The sequence below is a fragment of the Telmatherina bonti genome (genome assembly GCF_933228915.1).
Source record: "Telmatherina bonti genome assembly, chromosome: 8".
Taxonomy (NCBI): domain Eukaryota; kingdom Metazoa; phylum Chordata; class Actinopteri; order Atheriniformes; family Telmatherinidae; genus Telmatherina; species Telmatherina bonti.
In genome coordinates, this window is record NC_136626.1 from 30,205,196 (window position 1) to 30,233,073 (window position 27,878).

General features: G+C 39.7%; 2 protein-coding genes across 3 annotated transcripts in view; both read left to right on the forward strand.

Annotated features, from left to right (window-relative positions):
- impact (impact RWD domain protein) overlaps nucleotides 1-15,472 on the forward strand; it is a 32,127-nt gene extending 16,655 nt beyond the window's left edge. The window contains exons 9-11 of one of the 2 annotated variants that reach the window (XR_013771431.1): nucleotides 2,929-2,978; nucleotides 8,881-9,015; nucleotides 15,259-15,472. Coding sequence is in view for 1 of the 2 variants with exons in the window: in XM_079245550.1 (XP_079101676.1) it covers nucleotides 2,929-3,019; nucleotides 8,881-9,015; nucleotides 15,259-15,312 (280 nt within the window). In the remaining variant the exon portion in view is untranslated. Of the gene's footprint in view, nucleotides 1-2,928; nucleotides 3,020-8,880; nucleotides 9,016-15,258 lie in introns of both variants that reach the window. The other variant, XM_079245550.1, reaches the window with a different exon arrangement.
- A 4,251-nt stretch (nucleotides 15,473-19,723) lies between these two features.
- Nucleotides 19,724-23,577, forward strand: LOC306759272 (histamine H3 receptor; the record flags this gene model as incomplete). Its single annotated transcript, XM_079244854.1, has 3 exons — nucleotides 19,724-19,961; nucleotides 20,511-20,677; nucleotides 22,732-23,577. 3 exons carry the CDS (start codon nucleotides 19,724-19,726, stop codon nucleotides 23,575-23,577), a joined length of 1,251 nt encoding a protein of 416 aa, XP_079100980.1.
- Nucleotides 23,578-27,878: the final 4,301 nt, after the last annotated feature.

Consider the following 27,878-nt stretch of genomic DNA (forward strand, 5'->3'; position numbering starts at 1 on the left):
TAAACCAAAGCAGCGAGAGAAGGCTGCCAGAAATCTCACGATCGCACCCTCCCAGCGGTGTGGATGGAAGTCTGAAAATGTGAGGGTGAATTTAAGGTTTGAAACTCTAAAGAACAAAAATCCATGTTGCACCAAGAGCTCACATTCAAAATTATGTTTGCTGAAGATTTTATTATTTCATTGATGTGTTTGGACAACAATCCCATAATTAAAACTCGACTTGAAAAGAGAGAGGCTGCAAAAACAGGTTTGAATCTCTGAACATGAGAGGCTGAAACGCTGCATAATGCATGTTGCACTAATGTTTTTTAGACTTTCAAAATACTTTTCAAGGCTTCAAAACTTTATTTCAGGTTTTCAATTTTAAAACAGATTTCAAGGTTTAAAAATGTTTTTTTTTTTTTTTTTTTCTTTTTTGGTTTCATATTATGGCAGGATATCTATCATATCAGAGTATAAAGATGTGTGATTAGGAAGAACAATTAGTATATAAAAATACCAGTGCTATATGAGTGTGTGTGACATGTAAAGCGTTTTGAGTAGTCAGTAAAGTGCTATGTAAGTACAGTCCATTTACCATTTTATTGCAAGAAATATTTAGTTAGAAACAACACAGATTTTCCAGAAGTCATTTGAAACCATTGGTCAGGGCCCTCCCATCTCCGTCTCCATCCCAGAAAACCACTCCATCACCTTGCTGACGTCACAGCCTTGTTGGGACATGGTGGCCACCCAGCAACTATCCAGAGCTGCATCCATCTGGGCCATCCAGTGTAGCAGTGAATGAAACTGTTTAAAAATAGTTCTTATGTATGTGTAACGTTACCTGTTACCTGTTAACGTGCCTCTTTGTGAGCCTTTGTGGCAAAAATATAGTTTAATGCATGACCGCAGCCTCTCGAGCATCTTGCAGTGAAAGGTTCTTTGGATTCCCACCATCAGCTTGAAGCACCGGCTTGCTGTTCATCAGTGGCATTTTAAACAGCTGCGTTGTGGTGGAGACGTTTTTTTATCTGCTGTTTTCTGAACAAAGTCATTAGCGCTTTGAATCACACAGATTTTTAAAAAAATGACCTCGCTAAAATTTCCATGAAATAATGAATCTTTTAATTTCTTTCACAAGGTGTTGAGCTATTTCACAGTTTTCATATGCAGAAAGCTCCTTCTTTTCCCCACACGGCATAAAAACTGCGACTTGCTTAATAATGTGGAAGAAAACTAAATATTCCAGACAAAAAGTAAAGTCTATTGAAATCCTAGTTGCAGAATATTTTAAAAACATAATATAAAATGCAAAAACTTTCAATTCAATTCAACTTTATTTATATAGCGTCAAATCACGGCAATGCCATCTCAAGACGCTTTACAGACAGAGGGGAAAACATAATGAAGGCCAATTCATAACAGCCTATATAAGGAAACCAACAGATTGAGTTGAGTCCAACTCAATCTCCCATCCTGAGCAAGCACACTGGCAACAGTGGGAAGGAAAAAACTCCCTTTTAACAGGAAGGAAACCTCCGGCAGAACCCGGCTCAGGACAGGCAGCCATCTGCCTCTGCTGTGTGGGGGGAAGAGGACAGAAAGACAACAGACAACAGGAACTGCTACTCCCAGCCAGGGAGACCTGCTGAGACAGGAGACATACATGTTAATGATGCAACACTGTTGTGGGGGGGGGTAAAAGAAAGAGATAAAGAGAAAAAGAAAGAAGCTCAGTGTATCAGGAAATGTCCCTCAGCAGTCTAAACCTATAGCAGCATAACTAAGGGATGCTAACCATCCCAGCTATAGGACTTATCAAAAAGATAAGTCTTCAGCCTAGTCTTAAAGGTGGGGAGGGTGTCTGCTTCCCTAACACCAACTGGGAGCTTATTCCATAAGAGAGGGGCCTGATAACCAAAGGCTCTGCCTCCTGCTCGGCTCTTTGAGACTCTAGGAACCACAAGTAAGCCTTCAGTCTGCGAACGAAGTACTCTGCTTGGTATATAAGGAACAATGAGGTCTTTGATATATAGTGGTGCCTGGTTGTGGAGGGCTTTATATGTAAGGAGAAGGATTTTAAACTTGACTAAGAAAGCCCTGAATAAATAGATACTTTGACTATATTCCACTTACCACTTTATATTTTATGTTTTTTTTTCTTACTGATAAATATAAATTAACTTCTTTTTAAGTGATTAAAATGCAGAAAGGCTGCGTTGGCCTTACACGCCGCCACAATCGGAGCAGATCGTGTGTCGGCTTCTTAATACCTGCACGTTGCTGTCAGATTATCTGTAGATCTTATTATGCAGAAATATTTTGCCTTTCACCCTGCTGCTTTCACATGTGCAGCCATGGCAGCTTTACAACCACAAATGCCCCCGCAACCCCCCTCCACATGTCAGATCTTAAATTGACCCCTGAAGCAGGTGTACACCACAGTTTACTATCCAGCATCTGTGGTCACTTTAATATTCCGATAAGGCCTGTATCTATGTGTTTGCGGTACGGTGTGTCTCATTAGTGAGGAGGAAAATGAGATGAGTTGAAACTCTGGGGTCCGTCCAACCTCTCTAAAAGATAGTTTGCTGGATTTAAAGGTCAAAAAAGCGCATGAGAAAATGAAGACTTTTTAAGACTTGTTGGAATTATGTGAAAAGCTGTGTCTGAGCGCATTCTTCCTATGTGTGTGTGTGTGTGTGTGTGTTTGCTCATGCATGCTTGTGTATAGTTTTTCTAGCATGTTCTAATGAGGTCAATGTCAAGCTGCTGAAGCACTGCCTGGGTGGTCATTACTCACGGGGAGGAGATGTTGACATTTAGACCGCTTAACAAACTTTTCCGTTGAAGAGGCTGCCGGTATCGCAGCTCCTCTCCTTTGACCAAAGTATTGTAACGCTCTTCCCACCTAATGCCACGCCGTTGTCACTGTGTCCGTTGCAGGATTTACTGCGAGGACAAGCACAGCTTCCTGCAGGACTGCGAGGATGACGGTGAGACAGCCGCCGGGGGGAGATTGCTCCATTTGCTCCAGGTTATCATTTCTCTGAATAGATGCCTGTTCCATCTGCATGCTAAACCGTTTGTCATGTGGGTGAAAATCCCAAAAGATCTGCCGAAATTATTCAGTGCAAAAGAAACAAAGCTTTTGCTCAGTATTGATACCACATTCGTATTGTTAACTCTGCTGGCTGCCTTCAGCCTTTTTTTTCTTTGCTTTTGCATGTTTAATTGGTGTCTGTTCTATGCTGCCCTGTTGATTTTCACTGCCTGCATAATTTGGCATCTGCTGTGACTTATAACTGAGATTGTTATCAGTGAACAGCTCTTCAGAGAGCCCTACGAAATAGACTCCTTGGGGGTTAGTAAAGTATCCCAACTATTGTTAGCACTGAAAGACATTTATAAAATCGTATACGAGTTTCAAAGCAATCCCTTTCTGAGTTTATTCTGATTAAAAATAAGCAGAATGTTACTCAATCAACGTTGTGACATTTGCGTCGGTATTGTCTGGTTTAAAACAGTCTATATCTGCCCTAAAAAATGGATTATCTGGTTGGCATCTGCAAAGTAGTTAAATGAAAGGAAGGATTTTTGTATAAAACCCATCTTCTTTTCTATTAGTCATTTAAACACACTGTATTGCAGCCAGAGTGCTTGAATATTAGCTTATAATTGATCATATACCAACAATTGAATAATAATTAATCATGCCCTATTACGGTGTTTCCTAATCCAGGTGCTCATGTTCCACTGCCCTGCGTGTTTATTGTGTTTCTACACAAACATAATAGACTCAGATGAATGAACTTCCTTTGCAGCCTGTTAAAAAGCTGTTTATTTCATTCAGGTGTTGAAGTAGTGCTGCCTCAAAAACATACAGGCCAGCAGGGCAGTGGACCAGGATTGAGGAAAAAATGCCTCATTATTTCAGTTCACCTTTATTATTTAAAAGTGACTACTGATGTTCAGCTGCTTCCCACAGGCTGAATCTATAAACCTACTGCTGACACAAATTATACATATATTTTTATATACATATATATATATATATATATATGTATATTTAAATATATGTTGCAAGATCAAAACTAGTATGAATGATTTCTCAAAATGTTCCAGAAAAGCGCCACCTACGTCAGGGATCTCCAAATCTGGTCCTCCAGGGCTGGTTCTTCAGGTTTTGGATGTTTTCCTTCTGCAACACACCTGATTCAAATAAAATGGATCTCTACTGCTTGTTATTAAGTTCTGCACGTCTGTCATTTATCTATTCATTTGAATCAGGTGTGTTTGCAAAGAAAAAAGTCAAATACCCGCAGGATACCGGCCTTCCGAGGACCGGATTTGGATCCCTGACCTACGTGTTAAGTTGCCACCAAATGAATGTAAAACAGTGAGTCTCAGGACCACCGCTACATCGCTGGTGTATTATGTTAAGGCCAGGTTCCAGGTCAGATTTAACTCTACCCGGCATTAACTGCAGCAAAATAAGGGTGTTATGGATTTCTAATCTTCTTATTAGATGCAGCTTTTGCTTTCCTCCACTTGGAGGTTTCTTTAACACACATGAAAGAATAGGATTCATCATGAGGAGCCTGTGGCTCAGGTGGGATTGTTCTTTTGTTAATGAAAGATTAATAGTTCAATCCCCAGCCAGTCCATGGCCATGAAGTGATTTTTTGAAAATCCAGCTAATTAAAGGAAAAATAAAGTATTAATCTCTGGATGGAAAATATGAAAAGATCAAGTTTTGAGCAAGACAACAAAACTGGCCTTTCATAGCTAAAGCATAGTGTCTGCGTCTGTAATGTAAATGAATGCTAATAGCCTCTTTATTAGATGCATCTTTCCCATGGTTTCTTAGCAAAAAGAGTTAATCAGCCAATTAGAACGTGATGCTTGTGTTTATACAAACATGGTCAAGACGACATGATGAAGTTCAAACTGAACATCAAAATGAGCATCAAAGAGCTGTTTTTGATTTAAGGTTTTCAGCAACCATCTCCAGGGTTTACAGAGAAGGATTGCAGAAGAGAGAATATCCAGCGAGCAGCAGTTGTCTGGAGCAAAATGTCATTAAATGTGAGACTGATAGATGGTAAATGACAAGATTAACTGAAATAACCACTGGTTGCAGCCATGTATGCAGAGTTTGGATAAGCAACACGTCTAACCTTTGCACAGATGAGATTTCTTGACACACTTTGGGCCACTTAGTACCAACTGAGCATCATTTAACCGCCACATCCAACCTGAGTATTGCTGCTGATCATGTCCATCCCTTTATGAGCACAGTGTAGCATCTTCTGATGAAAACTTCCAGCAGGATGATGCACCATGTCACAAAGCTCACATCACCTCCAGCTGCTTTCTTCAATTCAATTCAGCTTTATTTGTGTAGCACCGCTTCACAACATGACGATGACTTCACTGTACTCCAGTGGCCTCCACACTCACCTGATGTCAGTCCATGAAAGCATGTTTGGGGTTTGGATCTCTGGGCAATATTTCCAACACCTTGTTGAGTTTAGGCCACTAAGGCAGCTCTGAAGGGGGAAGAATTTCCAACCTGGAGCCAGCAAGGTGGGCCTGATAAAGTGGCCAGTCAATAAGACACATATGGTGCTTGTAAAACTGCAGTTTAATGCCATATAATATTGGTTTAATTGAAATAACGGCCATCCATTTACAACCCTGCCAGGATTGGCTGAAGTATTCCCTGTGATTTCTTTCTATTCTCACATTTTCTACAGTGCATTTGAAAAGGAGAAAAGATAAACTATTTGGTGTTTTCTTTAAGTCAGAAAAAGTTGGTATTTCGGGCCAAATATTCCAATTAAAATAGACATTTACTCAAAAACATGGCAGTTTAATCTGGCGAAAATGACAGAACTAATTCACTACATTATTTATGCAACTTTCAAGAACTTCTCTCCCTTTTCACTCAAGTTTTTAATCCTTTATTTTTAGATATCAAAGAGGCAGTAATCATTAGGCAATGCTGTCAGATGGCACCATGATTCACACACACACACACACACAAACACATCACACCAAAACATGCAATTGTCCTCACACTTTTTGTTTCCCTGTAATATTGAATGAAAGCCAGTGAGTGGTTTGTGACAAAACAAAGTTTGCTGTAATAAAAGCCCAGCAGTGACTTGGAGTAACTCTGTCACACTCATTACCAGCAGGTGCTGCGTCGTGTCAGAGCTTTTCCAGATGAAAGCCATGACTTGTGTTAAAGTTCATACTCATTCATAAGGTGACGGCAGCCGTCTGTGCTAGCGGGACCCTGTTAAAGAGATAAATCAGTGTGAAATAATGCATTTGGAGTCTTTCTGTGGACATGTCAGAATCTGTGATCTGCTGCGCTGAATTCAGATGAATCAAGCTGTCTTTGTCTAATCCTGCCGCTCTCATCCAAAACAGTCAGCCCACTTCAGCTGCCTTTTGTCCCTGGTATTCTCACTTCATCTTATGATTGTAGAAAATATGGTAGTTTCAAACATTATTGCTGCTATTGTCATGTTTTCCATGTCAGCCAAAGAAAACTGAAATAAACATGTTTTCAGCTTCTCTGTTTTAATCGTACGGCATCTCGAAAAGCCTGCTGAGCACTTCTTTCTGCCCGGCGTTGAGCAGCTGCCAGGTGATTTACTGGAGAACACGTCGACTAAAGAGTTGAAATTAACAGGTGGTAGGGGACTAAAATGACAACCTAAATCAGACAAATATTCAGCAGTAATTCATCTGGTGACGAGAGGATCCTCAAGCAGCTGTTCTCAACTTTTTCAAGAAAAGATCAATATTATTCTGCCCCCGCAGAATAAACTGTAAATAATATAATAAGCCCTTGCTGGTGTGATTAACAGGATTTTAAAATAAACTTTGCCCACAGATTAGATAAAAAGATGGACAAGGTCATCTGCCAAATTGGAAGTGTTTTAAATATCATGGATCAGGCTTACATCGTACAAACGCTTGGAAGCAAGTTCAAAACTTTTTTCATGTTCCTCATCGACATTTGATGCTGAGCTGTTTTTGCAGTTTAGCCGGGAGTATTATCCTCCTGAAAGAGGCCGCTGCCATCAAGGGAGTACTCCACTGAAGACGGTCTGCAGCAGTGTCAGCCTGTAAACGGAAACAACAAAGCGGAAATGTTTGTTCTGCACAACAACACGAGCAAAAAGCGCGATCTTTTACTTGAGGGAAGGCATGGAACATCTGGTGGAAAACATGCCAGCTTGAATCAGATCCCTCTTTTATTCCCTACTTTTCCACATTTACTGGCAGAAGGCGCACGTCTAAATGAGGAAATGGGTGGAAATGCTTGAAAAGAAAACTAGATTAAGTAGAGAGCTTTTCATGCAAATGGCTCGGTACACTTAGCGTGATACAAGTAGATAAATCAGTGTGTGCCGCAAGGGATGAGCTGAACGACGTGTTCAATCAGCGCACTTACAGTGGGTCAGTCAGCTGCTTCATGTCTGCAAAAAGATCAAGCTATTGATGGTGGAGTGGATCATAAAAGAAGCTGCTGTGTGTCTGATGGCACATTTTTAGATTTTTGGAGCAATGAGTAATTGTATTTGTACAAGAGGGTGGAGCAGGATCCTTGATTTAAGAATCACTTCTTCCTTTCAGGACTTATAGAATTAAGTGGGTTTTTTTTGTTTTTTGTTTTTTAGCTGATTAGATCATAATTACATGTCAGAAATATTTTATTGACATGTCATTTCCTGTCAGATTTGATGCTTTATAAAGGAGTTTTTGGAGAAAGGGCTTTGCAAGCCACAACTCTTAGCATAGGTGTCTTATATCTCCAATGCTTATGGAGGCCAGACCTTGGACTGAACTTAAAGTGGAACTATTATGTGCATTTTAGGCTATTTTTTTCTTTTTCTCTGAGACCAGAAAAGCTGGGATTGATGGAGTTATTGTCACAAATTGCTTTATTTACTTCAGACCGACCCTCTCCGTAGGCTGTCAGATCAGCCTGTGGGCAGAACGAGTGGATTGAGACTCTTCCGCATTAAGCCCCGCCTCCCGCCACTGCACTACATCGGGAGCGCGCACCGCACCTGCTTTCGCCATCATTGTAACGTCTCATAAACAGAAGAATTAGGCTAATATGAACTCAATAAAAAACAAAACAAAATACAATGTCAACACATAGCATACAGCCCTACATGTTGGAACCTGAATCAGACCCTGAAAATGAAGTGGAAAACAGCAACCCACAGCAACGAATGCAGCAGGATGTCTCTCTTTGGTAAACTCACCAGCCATCGTTGGAAATAACTTTATCCCACGTTTTCCACCCGCCTGATGTATTTGTACATGTCCTTGTTAACCAGTAGAAGGTGACCAATCACCGAACCTGATCCCCCGGGACGTCACAAGGATTTCCAAGTAGAAAAAACTCAAAAACGATGCGTTTTTTGTCACCATGACAACCGAACGGAGAGAGTGCTGGAACTCAAACTCAAACTCAAACATGGGTTTAGGTGATAAAAACAGTGCAGTTCACATGTCTGATGAGGATTCAACACTGTAACACTGTAGAAAGCTCAGACAACTCTAAATACCATCATAGGACCCCTTTAAGGACAAGTCCTGGAACTGCATATTGAAGACACACATCTGGGTGTGATGTACATTTTCAATTTTAAGATGGCAAATCAGCTTCAAATTTTCATCGTCAGAGCATCATATTTTGGTCGGCAGCTAAGACAAACGTTTTATGACGATCCGCTCTATAACACATCTGGTGTGAAATACTCAGCTCTCAGAGAATAAGAAGGTGACTCACTGGTTTATCATATTTGTCTCTCGTTCAGCTTTGTCAGATTCACACTCATTTCCTGTGTGTTTTTCTCACCACAGATCCTGGACGTGCGTAATGTCTTGGTGGTCGTGTCTCGGTGGTACGGAGGCATTTTGTTGGGCCCTGACCGCTTCAAGCACATCAACAACTGTGCTCGGAACATCCTGGTGGAGGAGGGATACACTGCCTCCACGGTGAGGCATCTTGCGTTGCTCCGCAGCCTCCCACTGACACGCCATCTGTCAGACTTGGCTAACCTTGCTGGTGTCGGACAGCTCCTGTTATCGGTTTAAGTGACTAGCACCTCCTTGTTTCTCCATTTACTTCAAAGCGGTTACAGCAGATTTATTGAAGATTTTTCTTTATCTCGCCTTCCTCTCATGCATGGCAGTTCCTGTGTCGGACTGTGCTCTACAAAATTACAGCGCATAGTGTGTTCCATGTGGCTATCTTTCCTCCTTGTCAATATTCAGTGTGTGTTTCAGAAGATATTTTAGATGAGTGGAGGTTTTGAGCTGCTATCTGTTTTGGAGATCAATCATGTTTCTCCAGCTGGATTCAGATCTATTTTAACCTTGCAGTCATCTCTGTATTCTGTAAAGATTCGAACATAAGACAAGTCAGGTGCCATGATATAAAAGTGCTGTAAACTCTTGCAACTCGCTATAAAAATAACGATTAATTTTAATCTCCTCAAGCAAACAGCGGCTTACTCTCCTGTTTGTCAAACCAAAACTTTGGAATAATTTCCTCACAGTTAACCTCCTGAGGGAGTATGAGTTTGTGTGTGTGTGTGTGTGTGTGTGTGTGTGTGTGTGTGTGTGTGTGTGTGTGTGTGTGTGTGTGTGTGTGTTGGGGGGGGGGGGTTTAACACTTCTACAGAGTAACTGGTTTCCAGATCGCTGATTTTTATTAATAATAATGGTATTTAGAAAAATGGTATTCCTTTTTTCCTGCTTCACTGATGATGTGCAGATTTACATGCCATTAAAGGTCCCTTCTAAGGAATCTCTTCATGCTCTGTTTAATAGCACGAGGGACATGAAGACATGGACCGACAGTAATTTCCTAAGATTGAATGAAAATAAAACAAAAGGTTAAAAGGTATAAAATAAAAGGTTGTCCTGTTTGGTCACCCCAAATTAGTCCAGGTAATTTCCAATTCCTTTGGCCCATTAGCATCCTGTATAAGACCACAGGACAGGAATCTGGGTGTTATTATTGATGGGGAATTTAAACTAGTCAAGCAGATCAGCTCAGGGGTTAAGACCCACTTCTTTCAGCTTTGGCTACGAGCCAAAGTTAAACCATGCCTGAGGAAGACTGATTTGGAAAAAGTTATCCATGCCTTTATCACACTGCGGTTGGACCACTGTAACTCCCTGTATGCTGGTATCAGCCGGTCTGAACTTAGTGGTCTGCTGCTTCTTCAAAACGCAGCGGCTTGTCTCCTAACCGGGACAAAGAAACGTGAGTGCTGTCCTCTCTTCACTTCCTGCCGGTTCGTTTTAGAATTGATTTTAAGATTCTTTTATTTGTTTTTAAGTCTCTAAATGGCTTGGCACCTTGTAACGTTCATCTACCCTCTAGAGCCCTTAGGTCAGCTGACCAGATGGTCTTGGACGTTCCCAGATCCCTAATTATGTCTAAAGGGGACCAAACTTTAGCAGTTGTTTGTCCCATTTTATGGAATCATTACCCCTGGATGTACGGTCTGCAAACAGCCTTTTCATTTGTAAAACTCGTCTAAACACCCACCTGTTTACCCTAGCCTTCAGCTGAGCAGAGTTCTTTTTTTATTTATTTATTTTACTTTTATTATTTTATTGTTACTGATTATCTTAGGCCCTGTGATGGACTGGCGAGCTGTCCAGGGTGTTCCCTGCTTTTCGCCCAAAAGACAACTGGTATTGGCTCCAGCTTCCCCGCTACCCTCAATTGGATTAAGTGGTTAGAAAAATGAATGAATGAATGAATATCTTAGAGTTATTTTAGTGTATATATGTGTGTGTATGTAAATGCTTTATTTGATATACATATATCTTGCTGTAAAGCACTTTGGCTGGCTGTTGGCTTTTAAAAATGCGCTATGTAAATAAAGCTGACATTGACATATATTTATATAGCACTTTTCAGAAACACTCAAAGCTACTTTACAGGATAAAAAAAAAACAAGGGAATATGTTTAGAACAAGTTAAATTCACAAAACAAGTAAAAACAACATTAAAGTAAAAAAAAAAAAAAACCAACATAAAAACTTTAAGAAGATAAAAGCAGATCGAAACAGGTGGGTTTTGGGTCGTAATTTAAAGATGGCAACATTTATAACGTCTTTGATGGAGTTCCAGAGGGTGGGTGCAACAACAGAGAAGGTCCTGGCCCCCCAGGGTCAATGCTTAGTGCTGGGATGACCAGTAGGTTGGCACTAGCAGAGCGGAGGGGACAGAAAGGGGTGTAGAGGTGTATGTGGGCGTCTGGTTATTAAAAGTTATGTAGGTGAGTTGCGGGTTTTGAAATTGCTCCAGCATTGAAGGCTTTGGAGAACAGGGGTGATGTGGTGTTGGGGACGGGTGTTGGAGAGGAGGCAGATGGCAGAATTTTGAATATACTGACGTTTCTTAAGCAAGTTATTCTTTCTGTTCTACAGACTTGCCTGTAGAAGGGCTAGTGTCTGAAACGTTACATTATTAAAACAGTTTAGGTGTATTATCAGACTTCACCTTTTCAAATTATATTGCCAATCATCATATATTTGGGATGTTTCCTTCATGTGTTTTTAAGATTAGTGGTGGCGCCATAAAGAATGCTATTCCAGTAATCAATGTGGGATGTAATGAAGGCAGGGATAAGGGTTTTGGCTGCAGGAAAAGAGAGAGGGGTGGAGGCGGGTAATGTTTTTAAGGTGATGGAAAGCTGTTTTACTGACCTGTTTTCTGTGTTAGTTGGGGATGAGTTTGACTTTGAGGTTTCTGCAGTGGGGTGAGGGTGGCAGGGTGGAGTTATCTCATTAAAAGTGGAAATCTTTGAAGGTAGAAATCAGGACCAATGATGAGAAAGTCAGATTTACAAGCATTCAGTTTGAGAAAATTATTTTACATCCAAAGACTAATATAAGACAGAGTTTGAAAGAGTAGTATGAACCTGATGGGTAATAGATTTGACGATATATACAATTAAATATCATCAGCATATCAGCGGAGACCGTGATGACTGATGATGTGACCGAGGGGGAGGGTGTAGAGGATGGAGAGGAGCCATTAACATAAGAGATTTAACCCAGTTGTGATAAAATGAAGATCTTCATTATAGCTGGTACTCAGGCCATCAGAAGCCTGTCTGCAGCTCAAAGTAGGTCAAAGAGCTGTACAAGTATCCAGATACATATCTTGATAAAAAGCAGTAAAAAAAGAGACAAGATTCATTTCCCTTCACATGATGATTAGAGACAGGATTATTAGTATTAACACAATCTTGCTTGCCGAAGTAGATCTATTCTGTACTGCATACATAATAAAATATGAGTTAAACCAAGGTCCTCTGGTAATAAAGAACACAGTTTCACAGCAGCTACTGTGACAAGATGGTTTGCTCTGCTAACTGGCCACCTTCATTTTTCTTCATTTAAAATAATCAGCCAAAAAAAGTGCCTTTTTTCTTCTTTTTTTTCTTTTAAAAAGATAAATAATTTATATAACCTGAAGGACAGTGACACAGAGGAGTTTATGTCCAGCACAGCCCCCTTAGAAAGAAGGCAATAGTCAAAGGTTTATGTTTGTTTTGCTAAAACGGCAACCCTGCTTCCATGCTCGTGGCTCTGTGATGGCGTGACAATGATAAGTACTAACAGGCTGATGTCAGTCTGCACAGTCTTTACATCCAGCCGGAGGCTGATTGAAATATATAAGGCTGTTTGCAGGTATTGGGTCATCTGTTTATACCAAATTGGATCAGATTGTGGCAATGGTGGAAAAGTCAAAAAGATCATTCAAGTGATTCCAGCTCATTCAGAAGGGGATGTTGTGGTAATCTACTCTCAATATGTGGAGAGGTTTTACAAATTGCCCTTAATGGTTTCGCAGTCAAAGCTGTCAGGCTGCTGGGGTTGATAAACATCACATTTTAACAATGATATTTTGACTTTATAAATCCTGATTGGGAAATAAGGCTCTGCATCTCGAGATTTACCAGCTGCCATATTCTGGCACATGGGGAGCAATTTGGGGTTAAGGGCCTGATCAGGGGCCCAGAGGGGTCCTCTGTTGGACTGGGAAGTTGAACCTGTGGCGTCTCTGAGCAAGGCCTTTAACCTCCCTACTGTGAAATATTAAATTAGCTTTTAAAATAACAACCCCAATTCCAATATTAATTTTGTGTACAATGTGAATAAAAACAGAATGCAAATCTCATAAAACCCTTAGATTTTTTTCTAATTGAAACATAAATAACATCAGATGTTGAAACAGATTCATTTGATAGTTTTTTTGAAAACATTTGTACATTTATAGCATGTCAGTCTTTGTAGACATGGACACAGAGATTCCTCCTGATTCTGTAAATCTGATTCTATGTAAATATTTTAAAGATATTAAATTGCAGATTGTGAGACACAGTCTCACACAGATTTTACATTGAGGGAATCTGTTCCTGACCTTGCTGTTTGTTGTTTACATGTGAGAGTCTCTGCCTCTCTGAAATGCTCTTTTTTATAATGAGATAATGAGTCATGCAACTCGTTGTCAGAGACTCTTAGTTGTTTTCGACTGATCTCGGTTGCTTTTCCAGCATTGTGTTGCTGCAGTTACAACTTTTTTTTTTTAGATTAATTGTATGTCTGCCATCTAATAAAAAAGAGCTAATATTTTGCAGTTTCAGCATCTGATATGTTATTTATGTTCTTGTGACGCCTACAAATGTAGGGTCACAAATGTGATTTAATTTGTTTTTTTTTTTATTAAGAAGAAGGTCTCAGCTCATCAAAAATACACCTGTTTTAGTCCTGTTGTTGTAAGTGCAATTGCGATATTAGGACAGCAGAGGGCGTCTGGGTCAAGGTGAGCGCTGGGTGTGGTGATCTGCTGAGAAGCAGCGCATGCTCAGACCAGAGCCTGCCTGCCAACAGATCACAGCTCACGCGTCTTTTCCTTCCTGCAAAAATATACAGGACTCAACAGAGGCCTGTAACATTCTACTTGGAAAAAATATGGGTTTGTATGATTTGCAAATGGTTGCATTTTGTTTGTATTTATATTTTGTAAACATTGACTTTTGGAGTTTGGGTTGCTTATATAAGACAACAAAAGACTCTAAAATCTGAAAAAATAAAAATACATTTAGGTAGAGAAGGCAAAATAAAGGAAAAGCAGAATGTGTTCAGATTCTATGAATTGTAAGGCAGGTTTGTAGGATCCATCCTACCTAACAGAACAATGATTGGAGAACACCACATACGTCTGTGGTGTGTGTGTGTGTGTGTGTGTGTGTGTGGTGCAAATTGCACATATAATTCTCTCTCCTTTTTTACTGGCAGGTAGTGCTGGTTTTCATTTTCTAAAACATACAGCAGATGCATGCTGGCAGTATGAGCCGCATGAACCACCTGGATGTCCGTGGCTACCAACAGCAGAATGACAAGCTGAAAGTTTTGAGAGCTGTTTGTTTCCATTTCTGCTCTGCAACTCTGCTGACCCCAGCAGCAAGTTCGCATATGCTCTGAGAGAGCCACAAATTTGTCAAAGTATGACATGAAACAGGACATGCTGCATCAGTCTGGAGAGTGAATGAAAACAACTTTGCCAAGGAAAAAAATTTCAAAATGGAATAAAATCTCTGTGCACTTGGAACGGATGTGGGGCTCAAATTACGGTGTACATAATGAGCAGAACCACCAATTTTACACCTGAAAAGCAAAAGGTTGCTGGCAGATATTTTGCTGGATGCAAGTTGTTTATTTAAACACTATTTCCTGTTGGGTATAACTCTGAAGATACTCTGAAACAGATTTATTTAGTGGTGCAAGCCAAAAAGAGTGTTTGAGACAATCAGAAGACACCATATGAGTCATAAAACAGTGCTTGAATATAGAATATTTTCATATTTTTCAGAAAACATTTGTCACCTGGCAGTATGTAACGAGATCACAGAAGCTGCTAGTCTGTTTTGTGATCATAATAATTAATAGAGGATGTTTCGTAAGAGTACTTAAGAATATTTTGTTTGATGCAATTATTAGAATGCATTAGAACAACGTGGTGCACGTCAATCACTACATTGTAATTTGCACACACTGCGGGAGTTTAGGAAAAAGAGTCTGTCAGAAGCTATACAAGAGCACTCAAATATTTTGCATGGGGAAAGCTGTGCCACCATTAAATACACTACAAAGATAAAATAATTATTAATCTGCTCATTCCTTTAATCCTCTCCCTTTGTTTCACAGGATGAGACCTGCAAATCAAAGACCAAACGGCCAAAAAGCAAGAAGACGAGATGAATTTTAAAAAGAAAAACAAGTCTTTTAATTTAAACTGAGCAAAGTGGATTTTTTCACAGTTTAAATGTGTCTTAAAGAGAACTTCATCTCCCTCAGTTAAATAAATATCTATTTAGATTAATTAAGAAGATTCATTTTCAGCGAAGACTTTGAATTGCAACAGAACATTTCTTTATATTTCTATTATTTATCTGAGGTTTTACATGAAATGTGACAAAATCTTCATTAAAGCAAATTTTGGAATCAACATAATGTGAGTTTTTTTAGTCATTATCACTGAGCCAGCATCATTCGGGTTACAGTCCTTGCCCTTTCCTCTTTCTAATTCATCTTTCAATTGAATCTGTAACTGAACAAGATTCACTCACACAAACGCTCACATCTTTCATATGTCCAATTTCCCCAAAGCATTTGACATCCACTTGAAGCCTGTTAAATATTCAACTTTTCACAGTTGCCTGTTCTCTCCCAGCGTTCACCTCACATTGGCTCCTATGGGGCTTCTCTTCACCTTTCCATTTGGGTGACACTCCATCCTTTCTTGGAAGACCCGGTCTGCATGATAACAGTTGGTTTCTATAAATACCTTAGGACTTGTCCACCCCCCGCCCTCAAACTGGAGCAAAGCGACAATCACAAGCTAAAACAAATATGCAGCGTGATGTAGCGCAACATTTCATTTAAATGACTCGCAACAGCACAAGTTTCCAGAATTTCCTCCGTGTCTGCTCATTTCACCCATTTGGAATAATTACAGCGAAGAGACAAGCTGTCATCACACTGAACCCAATCATCTGAGCCCTTAATCATACTTGTTTGGCTTGTGAAGAACTTGTATTTACATTCAAAGCTGAGCAGAATAATTATCTGGCGTAGGGTTACACATTTCACCTGTGCATTTCCTGAAGCTGATTGAGGTAACATTTGGCTCCAAAATTTGTCATCATGGAAGACTGTAAGGTCATTGCCATGTTAATACTGGAAGCACGTAATATCTGCACTGTAATACAAGGAAAAGCAATCTACAGTACATGTATGCATCTTTTGAAAGCTTTTTGTATCATTGCAGCTGGTAAAATCATACATAAGATCTACTCAAAATACAGCTCATGGATTTGTGCAAGTGCATGCAGTATTTCATCTTTGATTCTACATGACTTCTTTGTTCTGACAAGGAAATGTGCAGGTGTTTGCAGGAATTCAGCATTGCATGGAATGAAAAATGTTAAACTACCTGCTGCTTTGGCATGTTATTAGATGATCAATAAATATAAACATACCAGTAAATATCAGCCAAGTGCTGCTGATCATATGCACGTGATCAACTGATTAATTGATGTGTAAGTATGGGTATGTCCATAAAGGCTGATGTTCAGCCAGTTTACCCATCTGGAACATTCAGGTGTGTTAAGAGGGATCCATCTGCGCCGGGTGTCATGTTGGTCATGGCTTCTGGGGCGTCTTTCACATCATTGGTCATTTGACTGGAGCCTGTGCTGGTGACCCTTGTTACTGTTGTCTGGTATATATATATATATATATATATATATATATATATATATATATATATATATATATATATATATATATATATGTGTGTATAAAATAATGTTGACCTGTCTGAAATGAAAAAAAAATCCCTACAAGGGTATCCTAAGGCCAGACATTGGTATTTGTTTACTGCAAAAAAACCCGAGAACATGCCAGGTTTGCAGGTGAAAGCTCCTTTTATCAAGACAAAAGAAAATGGCAGCAGCTTAGATCTGCAAAGAATGCATCTGAACAAACCATGAAACCTCTGGAACGATGATCAACAGCGCCAAAGTAGAGAGATGGAGGTGGGGGCGTAATGATGCTGGCTTGTTTTGAAGCCACAGGACCTGCGGTATTCACTGAGTCACCCACAAACTCCTCTGTGTCAAAGTATAGAGTCAAATATAAAGGCATATGCCTGACAGCAATGTCTTGACTAAAACTGGATTCTTCAGCAGGACAATGGTGTGAAGAATGCCAATAAACAGAAGCTGGAAAAGGAAATAATCAAGGTTGCACTGACCCTGTCACTTAGTTTGAAACACCATGACAGGACCTTAAGAGAACTGTCTGCAGTTGTCCAAAAGTGTAATGTGAAAAACAAAACAAACAAACAAAACAAAAGTGTAATGTGAAAAACAAAATAAACAAAAAAACAAACAAAAAAAAAGTGTCATGAGAGAGTGTGGCGATGTACATACAGAAAAATAATCACTTCATACTGGTGTAACAAAAAGTAGTTGTAAGCCATTAAATGGTGCTTCTGTGAAAAATGAAGTTTAATATGTCATGTTTTGCTCATCTCAGAATAAATTTGCTTAATTTAAAGACCTGGTAGGAACCAGATGTTTTATTAGCTCTTTATAAACCTGGCATAAAGACATTAATGAATTGTGTTTTGTGGGTAATTTCTTTATGACAATGCTTCTTGAGAATAAATATGCTTGAAAGCCTATTTATTTCCTCCCTATATGCTCACTTTTTTTTTCTTTTTTTTTTCTTTTTTTTTTTAAAGAAAATGCATCTGCGAGTGGCAGGTAAGTATCTGGGTTGTGTCCATGAAAACATTTGAGAGTGGAGAGGAGGTGATGGCCTGCCTGCAGTCCTGACATGCACCCCATAAAACCGTGTGGGATTGCCAATATGTCTAGACCCTTAACCAGCAGGGTTGAGCGTTTCAAAGATGATGAAAGATTTGTTTAAAAAAAAATAAAAAAATTAATGTATGTTTTAAAGTCCCTGAAGAGGGTCCCTCATAGCCCTCATGGATAATAAACAGATACGGTTAATATATGTTATAATATCAAACAAGCATTGATACCATAGCATTGACATTTTATTTCAATAGTACTGAGCATTAAGGAAATGCCAAGTCCGCCATGCACAGTATGGAAATAGTAAATGTTTAACAGATTGTACAATATTTTATATTAAAATATACATAACATCCCAGGGTGAACCCGCTGGTTCATTTATTTAATCCAATAAATTGAACCAAACAAGATTCAATTGCAGAATAAGCTCTTTGGCATGGTGAAAAGAGGAACCCATATCTTCAACTCTGCGGTTAATCTTGTGATTTTTTTCCACGTCAAACCATTTACACGCGAACTTTGCACTTTGGTCAACACTGTCGATGTTTTGGCTGCGGACGTACTGGGCCCGCCCCCCTTCCGATCCTAGCCAATCAGCGCGCACCTCATTAACATTATTTAAACTAACATCTGTGGTGAGTAAATCTCGCATGAATTCTCGCGAGAGAATGTTGTGTCGCGAGCAAAGTGTCAGAACAAGCACTTTGGTTTTTGGTTGAACAATTATTTAAAAACACTTCTAGACAGATGACTCATGTAAAAGCCAGGTGATGACACTAAATGTGCAAAATAAAATTTGAGTTGAATTGAGGAATAAACCCGATTTTCATTGCCATGAAACATTGTTACATAAAAGAAATCATCAACTAAACGCAAATGTTGTGCAAAGTTTAGTTAAACATTATAAATGAAAGAAATGCTGAGTTTTTATCCTTTTAACCTTTCATTTCTGAATGAACTTCTGTGCGGATGAGCATTCAGTCGTTATGTTTTTGTCTACCGAACACCTTTTACTAAAATAAATAAACTATCAGGTCAAAAGAAGAAGGTAAAACACTGAACTGAGACTCAAACAGGCAGATTAGACCGGATGTTGTCTCGCCTTCAAGATAACAGAGTATTTAAAACAATTATTTTGTTACTTTGATTCGATAAGCCAAAATAGCCAACATACCATTAGGTCTTTATCAGTTGTGTGTGTGTGTATATATAGCCTATAGTCTATTATTGGATTGTTATTGGATTTAAAACAATAATTAATTATTAAAACAATAATTTAAAACAACATTATTGGATTTAAAACAATAATGATTGAAAATCGTCATTTATATATCTATTGGAAAAATTCTGTGTCCATTGATCCTATTGGTACCATTCCGGCATTTAAGCTTTATTTAGAAAAATCCGACCGGATGTCTCACCTGTTGTTTGCTATGACAGAGTCGATGCTGGTGACAAAATGAAACGTGCGCTCTGCGGCAGCCGCACTTGCAGCAGCGACGCGCAGAGCGGTCCGGACGGAGGAGAACACCCAGAGGATTTATTATCATCATCCTTAGCCTAAACAGGGGAGAAAAATAAAAGACATTTAACTTCAACTTTGTGGTCACAGCTCTTCTGGGGGGAAATGGGAGATTTGGGGAAAGTGTCTTCATTCATCCACAGGTCTGCGCTCAGCTCCTCTCCAAAGTGGAGTGGGACGTGTAGACGCGTTGCTGGACCTGTTCGGTGTTTCAGCGCGTGCTATGAACGAAGCCTACAATGGTTTTGGCTTTGAACTAACTATGGGCGCGCACATCCTGGAGTCTAACTCCAGCAGCAACTTCACGCCTGCGGTGTCTGACACTGGGACCGTCTTCCCGGGCTACCTGGTTGTGATCTTGTCGGTCCTCATGGTGACTCTGGTTATTGTTGTGGTGGCAGGGAACGCGCTCGTCATTATGGCTTTTGTTGTGGATAAAACCCTGAGAACTCAAAGCAATTACTTCTTTTTGAACCTTGCCATATCCGATTTTCTTGTGGGTGAGTTGATGGTCTTTTTTCCCTATCTTTTTTTTTTTGGGCCCTTTCTCTTCACCTTGTCAGTGGTTTCCCCCACACAATTCGCCAAAAATGTGTATCTTTTTTATTTATTATTTACTATTTCTTTATTTAAGTATTTTTTTTTAATTTTTTTTTATAAATTGTTCAGTTACCCCCCAACACTCCTACCACCATCATGAGCATGATAACACACCACTGTGCGTAATTGTCGCATCTTTCATTGCCATATCAGCTGGCTACTCACACCCCTCACGCACGCAGCTATCATCTAAAGCACAATGTAAATTATACCCTTCCCATTACGGAAACAACCATGTTTCTTGTCCCAAAAATGTGTCTGACTTCCTCCCTGCAGGGTTTTTTCCTCTTTCAGGGCAACACGTTGCAGCCTATAATTTCTTTGTCACATGCAGCCTAATAGCTCTCATATTATCCATAATGTGTGTGTGGTGAGAGGAGGAGGGGTGGGGGGGCTAATGGTTGGAGGCGTTGAATAATCACTGCGATGTGGGTGTGTGTGTGTTGCAGGTGCTTTCTGCATCCCGGTGTATATCCCCTACAACCTGACTGGCAGGTGGATGTTGGGTAAAGGACTCTGCAAAGTGTGGCTGGTCATGGACTACCTGCTCTGCACCGCGTCCGTCTTCAACATCGTCCTCATTAGTTATGACCGCTTCCTGTCAGTCACAAGGGCAGTAAGTACAGACTGTAGAGGCGCTCATTACCACACACACCCACCCACCCACCCACACACACACACACACACACACACACACACACACACACACACACACACACACATACAAGAGTAGCCTATCACAGTCAACTCTAAGATGTGTCAGTCCCCGGAGTGGTTTTCTGCTCCGTCGTGTCGTCTGTGGTTTTAATTCATGATTTTATCAATTCACTTTGAATTTGAACTCTTCATTAATATTATCAGGGCAAACATTAGTATTTAACAAGAATAAACATTCTTGTGATAGACTGATTAAATGGTCATCTCATTCATCGGCTGACTCATTATTTAAGGAATTACAAGCTGCTGAAGACTTACAAGAAGAAAAGATAAACCCACAGAGACCTTGGCAGACACCTGATTAGTAAGACTGCTAGAGAAATGTTTATGTAATCGATTTATATATATATATATATATATATATATATATATATATATATATATATATATATATATATATATATATATATATATATATATATATATACACAGAGAAAGAGAGAGAGAGAGAGAGAGAGAGATTGATTTATCTAAAAAAAAAAGTATTTTGCAAGGAAAGTTAAGAGTGTGGAGTAAATTTATATGAATTCAGTAATGTTGGGTGTAATTTTCATACAAATTAATTTGGCCAGATCGGAACAAATGGCAGCCAAAAAGATGCGATATTGGATTATAGATCTGCTGTCCTCTACACAGCCAGCGTCAGCCTTTAATTCATATTGATCAACCACTTCAGCATATCTGTATATTTTCTTTTCTGTGGATCTACATGATACGGAGTGGAATCTAATAAGTTTGACAGTCAGTATATCATAGTTATATAATTAGGATTAATCTGGCTTCTAGATTTATTAATTTATTTATCTTTTGAAGGATTTAAGATTTAGCATGCATTGAAGAAGCAGGGTGTGTCATTTATTCCTTTTTTAGAGTGTGACTCAAACTGCAGTCTTTCTTTAGATCGTTCTTTGTCCTTCTGCATATTCTCTTTTCACTCTTCCTCTTCAACTCTTTTTTCAGTGAATTAGCCAAGTTAATTAATGTAGATTACTAAATCACCATGAAGAGACTTTAAAGGGGGTCTTAAATCCTTGAGAAGAAAATGTCAATCTCTCAGGCAGGTTTATTTCTCACTCTGCAATACATATAGTTTTAAAAACAATTTGACAATCTATATTATTTATAAATCATTAAAGCTGTTAAATGATTTGTTTACATGTAAATCTATTTATGTTGCTGTCTCCTACAGGCTTAAGCAAAATCCAAAATCCCAGTGCCCATTGCTATAGATTACATTGAGTGATGTTCTAGTGGCTCAGAATGAAATCTTTTCTCTTAATTATATATTTCAAACCCACAGAGAGCAGCTTCTCTTTCATTTATAGCCGAAGTGTCTTTCCTTTTGAAGTGAACAATCGAGATTGGAGCCAGAGTCAATTATGAGTGATCATGAAAAGGCTCTGTGTCATTATTATTCAATCCTTCTTTTTATGGCTTTAAAGTCAGCAGCACCACTGTCTCACGGTGAAAACCGTGCCCAGCTGTTGCAGAGATATGGATCGAGGCAAAGAAACTAGCAGAAAGACAGCACAATGTAAAGTGGTAAATAGAGGTGACATGATAGTTTAGACTGAGAGGAGGTGAGGTTAAAAATACATTGAGCTCAGAGAGAATGAGCAATAGGAAACCAGATGTCTCTTTCAAACCCTTGTTGCATCAGTGAATGTGGCTCCCTGCCCAACATTCCCCTGCTCTCTTTGGCACCAGCGGCACACCGAAGAATAAGTGTGTTGTAAGTGGGCTTTATTTACAGCGTCTCTCTGCTGCTCTGATGCAATACAATATGAGGTTAATGTGAAGTAAAAAACTGAGCAAAAGGCAGTTTATGTGTCAGCCTGTTTGTGTGAGAGCAGCTGGGGCTGTTGAAATGTCACGAATAGTGATGTTACGGTGCAGACTTTCTGTTCTCAGCGCACCACTGTGACTCACGCTTGTGCCTTTCTTCTCACACAGGTTAAATACAGAGCTCAGAGGAACATGACTCGCCAAGCTGTGTTGAAGATGGTGGCGGTGTGGGTGTTGGCTTTCCTCCTTTACGGCCCAGCCATCATCTTCTGGGAGGTGATTGTGGGCCAGAGCATCGTCCCTGCCCACGAGTGCTACGCTGAGTTTTATTTTACCTGGTACTTCCTGCTCAGTGCTTCTACTTTTGAGTTCTTCACCCCGTTTGTGTCCGTGGCCTTCTTTAACCTCAGCATTTACCTGAACATCCATCAGAGGAATGCCTGCATGGAGGATGAAGCCAAGCCGCAGAGTAAAGCCAAAAGGCACAGAGACGGAGGAGGCTGGTCTGTGTTTTTTGTCAAGACTCGGAAGGTGATGTGCAGCGAACCCGCTGCTGTGTCTGCAGTCATCGAAGATGACGATGTCCTGTGTCCTTCCTCGAGTGGGTACCCTGACACCAGTCAGATCTTTGTGCAGAGGGAGAAATTCTCTCCACACAGAAATAACTCCAGGCTGTTTCAGCCCTCGGCCTCCTGCATGGCACCTGGCCGTAGAACTCCGGGATCTCGTCTTTCCAGAGATAAGAAGATTGCCAAATCCTTAGCCATCATAGTCTGCATTTTTGGAATATGCTGGGCTCCGTACACCCTGCTAATGATCATCCGCGCCGCCTGCAGCGGCGAATGCGTGGCAAACTACTGGTATGAGATCACATTCTGGCTTCTGTGGCTTAACTCAGCCATCAACCCTTTCTTGTACCCTCTGTGCCACAACAGCTTTCGAAGGGCTTTTTCTAAAATTCTGTGTCCTAAAAGACAGTCGGTGCAGCCTCAGTTCGAGGCTCAGTCCTGTTAGATGAACTCAGCCACAAGGCCAGTAAATGTTAACAGTCACACACTGTAAAAAATCCATAAATGGTTCTTCCATGTGAAAAAAGGTTACGGGGAAAAGTTTACATTTCAGTGAGCATTGTCACACCATATTTGATAGCAATACAACATGGAGCAAAGTCTTCAGAGTCTTTGTTTTTAATGACATTGTAGAGCAGTGGACTCCCACCGCGTACACAATGTGTTAGTCAGTATCATTTCATTTCGCTCTTCATTAGATGACACCTGGGAGCCGGTGTCACATTTCTCAAGTGATGTGTATGTTTATTTATTTATTTTATTTTTACAAATGCATGTTTACATTCCCTGTTAGTAGGACAGGAAAAAGTTATTTTGGCCTCATAAATTTGAAAATCTTGATGTGTGAAAGCTGCAATATGTTGACTTGTGTACAATGATAGTGATTGTCAGAATGTAGTCCCAGTTTTTGCATTAAGCTTGATGTAAACCACAAAATAGCTCAATTGTCTGTCTGAATGGAAAAACCAAGAGAGATGGAGATGACAGCTTCAACCGACATCCTTTTTTTTTTCTTTTTTTTTTTTTTTCTTAATTTTACAACAGCAGTAATAATGAAAGCCTTTCAACCACCATTTGCATAACACTACGAAATAAGGATTTAATGGTCTCTTAATGTTCTAAATCTCCCTGCATATGAAACCCTTTTGCTTTCCTTTTTTTCCTTTACTGAGCTGCTAATCTGAAAAAGAAGGCCCTTTGCATATGCCTAAACAAACAAAAAAAGCTTTTCATCATGCCGTAGTGAAATTATAAATGTCGAGTCCTCAGATTCAAAGGGAGAGAGAAGAAGAGGATGTTTCACAGTGATATTTTTTGTGGTTCTACAATGCCAACCCTGAATTTCTGCTTGAATACATGTTCTTGGTGATGTCAATGATGTCTATTACAAAGAAAGCATTAAAACCATTGTAAAAATGAGCCCAATGCCAGACTAATTGATTGTGTTCAAGGCTAGACATGTTTAGTAGGACTGGCTTTATGTCACAGAAACCTTGGTTCCTTTACTTTAGAAATGTGGTGCATGTCTTTCACAATGATGAAGGCAAAGTCCATTCAAATAACATGTATAGATATTGTAAAGAGAGGATTTATGGCCCTGCGATGGACTGGCGAGCTGTCCAGGGTGTACCCTGCCTGTCGCCCAAAGCCAGCTGGGATAGGCTCCAGCTTCCCCGCGACCCTGAATTGGAATAAGCGGTTCAGAAAATGAATGAATGAATGAGGATTTATGTACCGGTATTTCAATTGTCACTCACAGCTGAGAGCTGATTCCTTTTGAATCTGGTCTGTCTTAACGGTAGGAACACAAACATTATGTTGGTGATGCGTTGCTGCTAAATCTAAGTTTGTTCTTTGCCAAATAACTGTGTCCACATGCAGGTTCTCATCAGATTAATGGCAAAAGCTATTTTAAATAATGTAAAAGTTTTGCCTTAGTGAGTTCCTTTCATTTGCTTGGTTGTTTTGCAGATCTCATATACATATATTTATTCACCTGTCTACTTAAACATATACAGTATATGTGTGTGTGTGTGTGTGTGTGAGATTTGCAAAGGGAAGGGTACGTATGTTTATTTCTTTTATTACCATTAACAATAGAGCAAGAATGAAAACACACAAAATATTAATATTGAGAAGTTTTACTACTTTCTGACAAATGTTAGCCCATCTTTAACTTGATGGAGGAAGCAGGGTTTCGCATCTTCACACGTTCCTTGAGATGTTCCTTGTAAATGTCAGTAAAGCTGAATTAAATTGAATAGAAACCAGTTTGGACTGTGCAGACATTGACTGGAAAAATCTGGGAGCTGAGGAAACCAGTTGCTGGACCTTTTGGAGAACAATCACCAATCCTTGTCTGATATTTGCAGAGACCTGCATCTGCTCTTTTGTAGAACTTCTTCCAGTGAAAATACACTCAGATATTCAGACCCTTCCCCCTGGAACCTTTTTGTTCCGTCCTGAAAGACTCTATAATTGGCTCTTTTAAAAATAGTTAAAAACAATAGTATTATTAAAACATTTTAGACTGATAGAGAGTTTATTTGTGGTATGAAGTAATGTAAGCCATTAATGCTCATTATTATGTCTGTTACTTTGGCGTGAATTAGAGGAGGTGGCTTCATAAGGCCTGTTTGGTTTAATCACTCTTACATGCACCGTACGTTTCCAAAACTATTGTTATAAATGTATCTGTTGTTGTGCAAATAAAGAAAAAAATATTTTATAGGTCTTGACTGCAAACAGCCCAGTCCAGCACCTGGACTCATTCTCTACAAGGTGGGAATGGGTGCTGTGTGGTTTAGTATGATATTACTGAAACATACAAGATAGATGTGATCTACATGGGAATAAACCTTTCAGCATTTAATTTACCTTTACAGACATGCGAGCTATAAGCTCCATGCACGCTCACTCTCAGACCATTAAAGAGGCAGGTTATTTATCTGATTCCTAATAACAAGAGGAACAGGAGCGCCTCCATCTTTCCCATCTGATTCCCATCTGACTGCCTCATCTTTTATTACAGGTCAAAGGCTTGAAGTTGTTTTTTTGGTTTTTGTTATAAGATGGAATAGCGACAAGAGAGAAGCTGAGTCAGAGAAGGAGCTTGTTGATGTGTTGCTTGTACTGTACATTATGCTGGCAAGTAGCATGGAAAAACAAAACAAAATACAAACAAACTGAAGTAAAAGGTTTCAGTCAAAACTGGATATTTTGCTGAGAAAAATGCTTTTTTGATCTGAGGACATTCCTGAAAGATGAAACAAGGCTCCTGGGCTTTGACCTTTGTCACGTTTCCAGCAGAAAAATGACAGACATGTCTGGAAAACTGTCTTAGGACATTTAAGACGGACAGGAAAGATCAGTATCATGATCCCATGTGGGAATATAGTGAGATATTTGGCTTGAGAAGAAAAATCCTCTGGGATTTTTGAAACATGGGACAGATAACAGTTCACAGTGCCGAGATAGAAACGCTAGCTTCTACCTAACCTTCTTCCATCCGGCGTGTAAATTATTTGAGCGACATATTTCCATATGCAGCTCCTTTTGTTTGTTAAAAGCGCACATGTAAAAGATCAGTGTGCTTTTAAAGAATTATTGATTTATTTCTGTGTCTATGCTCAGCAGCATCTGTGTTCAGCTTTGAAAGAGTCCCTACTTTACATGTAGAAGAAAACAAGGATAGGAGAGGACATATATATTTATATATGACCTGACTGACAGAAGCTCTAGAGAATAAACAGCTAAACCCATTTAATAACAGCAATTTAAATGCAGAGCTCACTGGGAGTGTGTGGAGACGTTTTGTGCTTGTGAAAATCTCAGCTGAGACATGAAAATGTTTTCCCAATACACATCCCCCACACTGTTCACAGGAGACATAACTGTCATATGTAGCTCAAAAATTCATCAACTGCAAGGGGATATCGACCGGGAGGGTTGAAACACCCCTCCTCTACGCCAAAAATGGGTGACAATGCATTTAATAAAAGGTAAATGGAGACTGGGACGAGTGGGCTGTGGTGTAGGTGACCTGTGCAGTGACGCAGGTGGACTTGCAAATAGAAAACAAATTGCTCAGCAAGAGTGTTGACATTGTTTTTGTGCGCTGTGGGAGACCTAAGAACCAATATTCACAGCCTTTCAAAAAGAAAATTGGAAGTAGTTCACATCCTTCTGCTTCATGCCCGGATTGCGCCATTGATTCAAATATAGTGACAGTCATGTATTTGTTAGCGAAACAAGAATCAAGTGAACACAAACCAGATAAAATCCCTGAGAACACACATCTCTGTTGTCTTTTGGGTTGATGAATGCTTGCAAGGGATGCACAGCCAGAGAGTATATCTGCTGCTCAGCAAACAAAAACCCACAAATGTCTTGAGAATGACAAGCTAAAGGTACACGCAAGGCGCTGGGAGAGACTACACAGAAAGGCATGTTTCAAAGACAACTGCTTGTCTTACTGAATATTGCATGCCTCTGGTTTGGATATAACTGGTGAAAACATGACGGCTGTAAATCAAGAAAAACTATTAAAGAATCATCAAAGAATTGAATTTTCATTCATTTTTTATTATTTTTCCTTCAACACCTGCTGTTGCTGATGATTGCTGGTCTCGACTTCAGGACTTGTGTGGAATAACTGTCAATATGATAGATTTGGAAATCAGCATCCAGCATCTTGGGCATATGAATGATGGCTGAAAAAACCCCCATTTCAGATCAACCAACTAC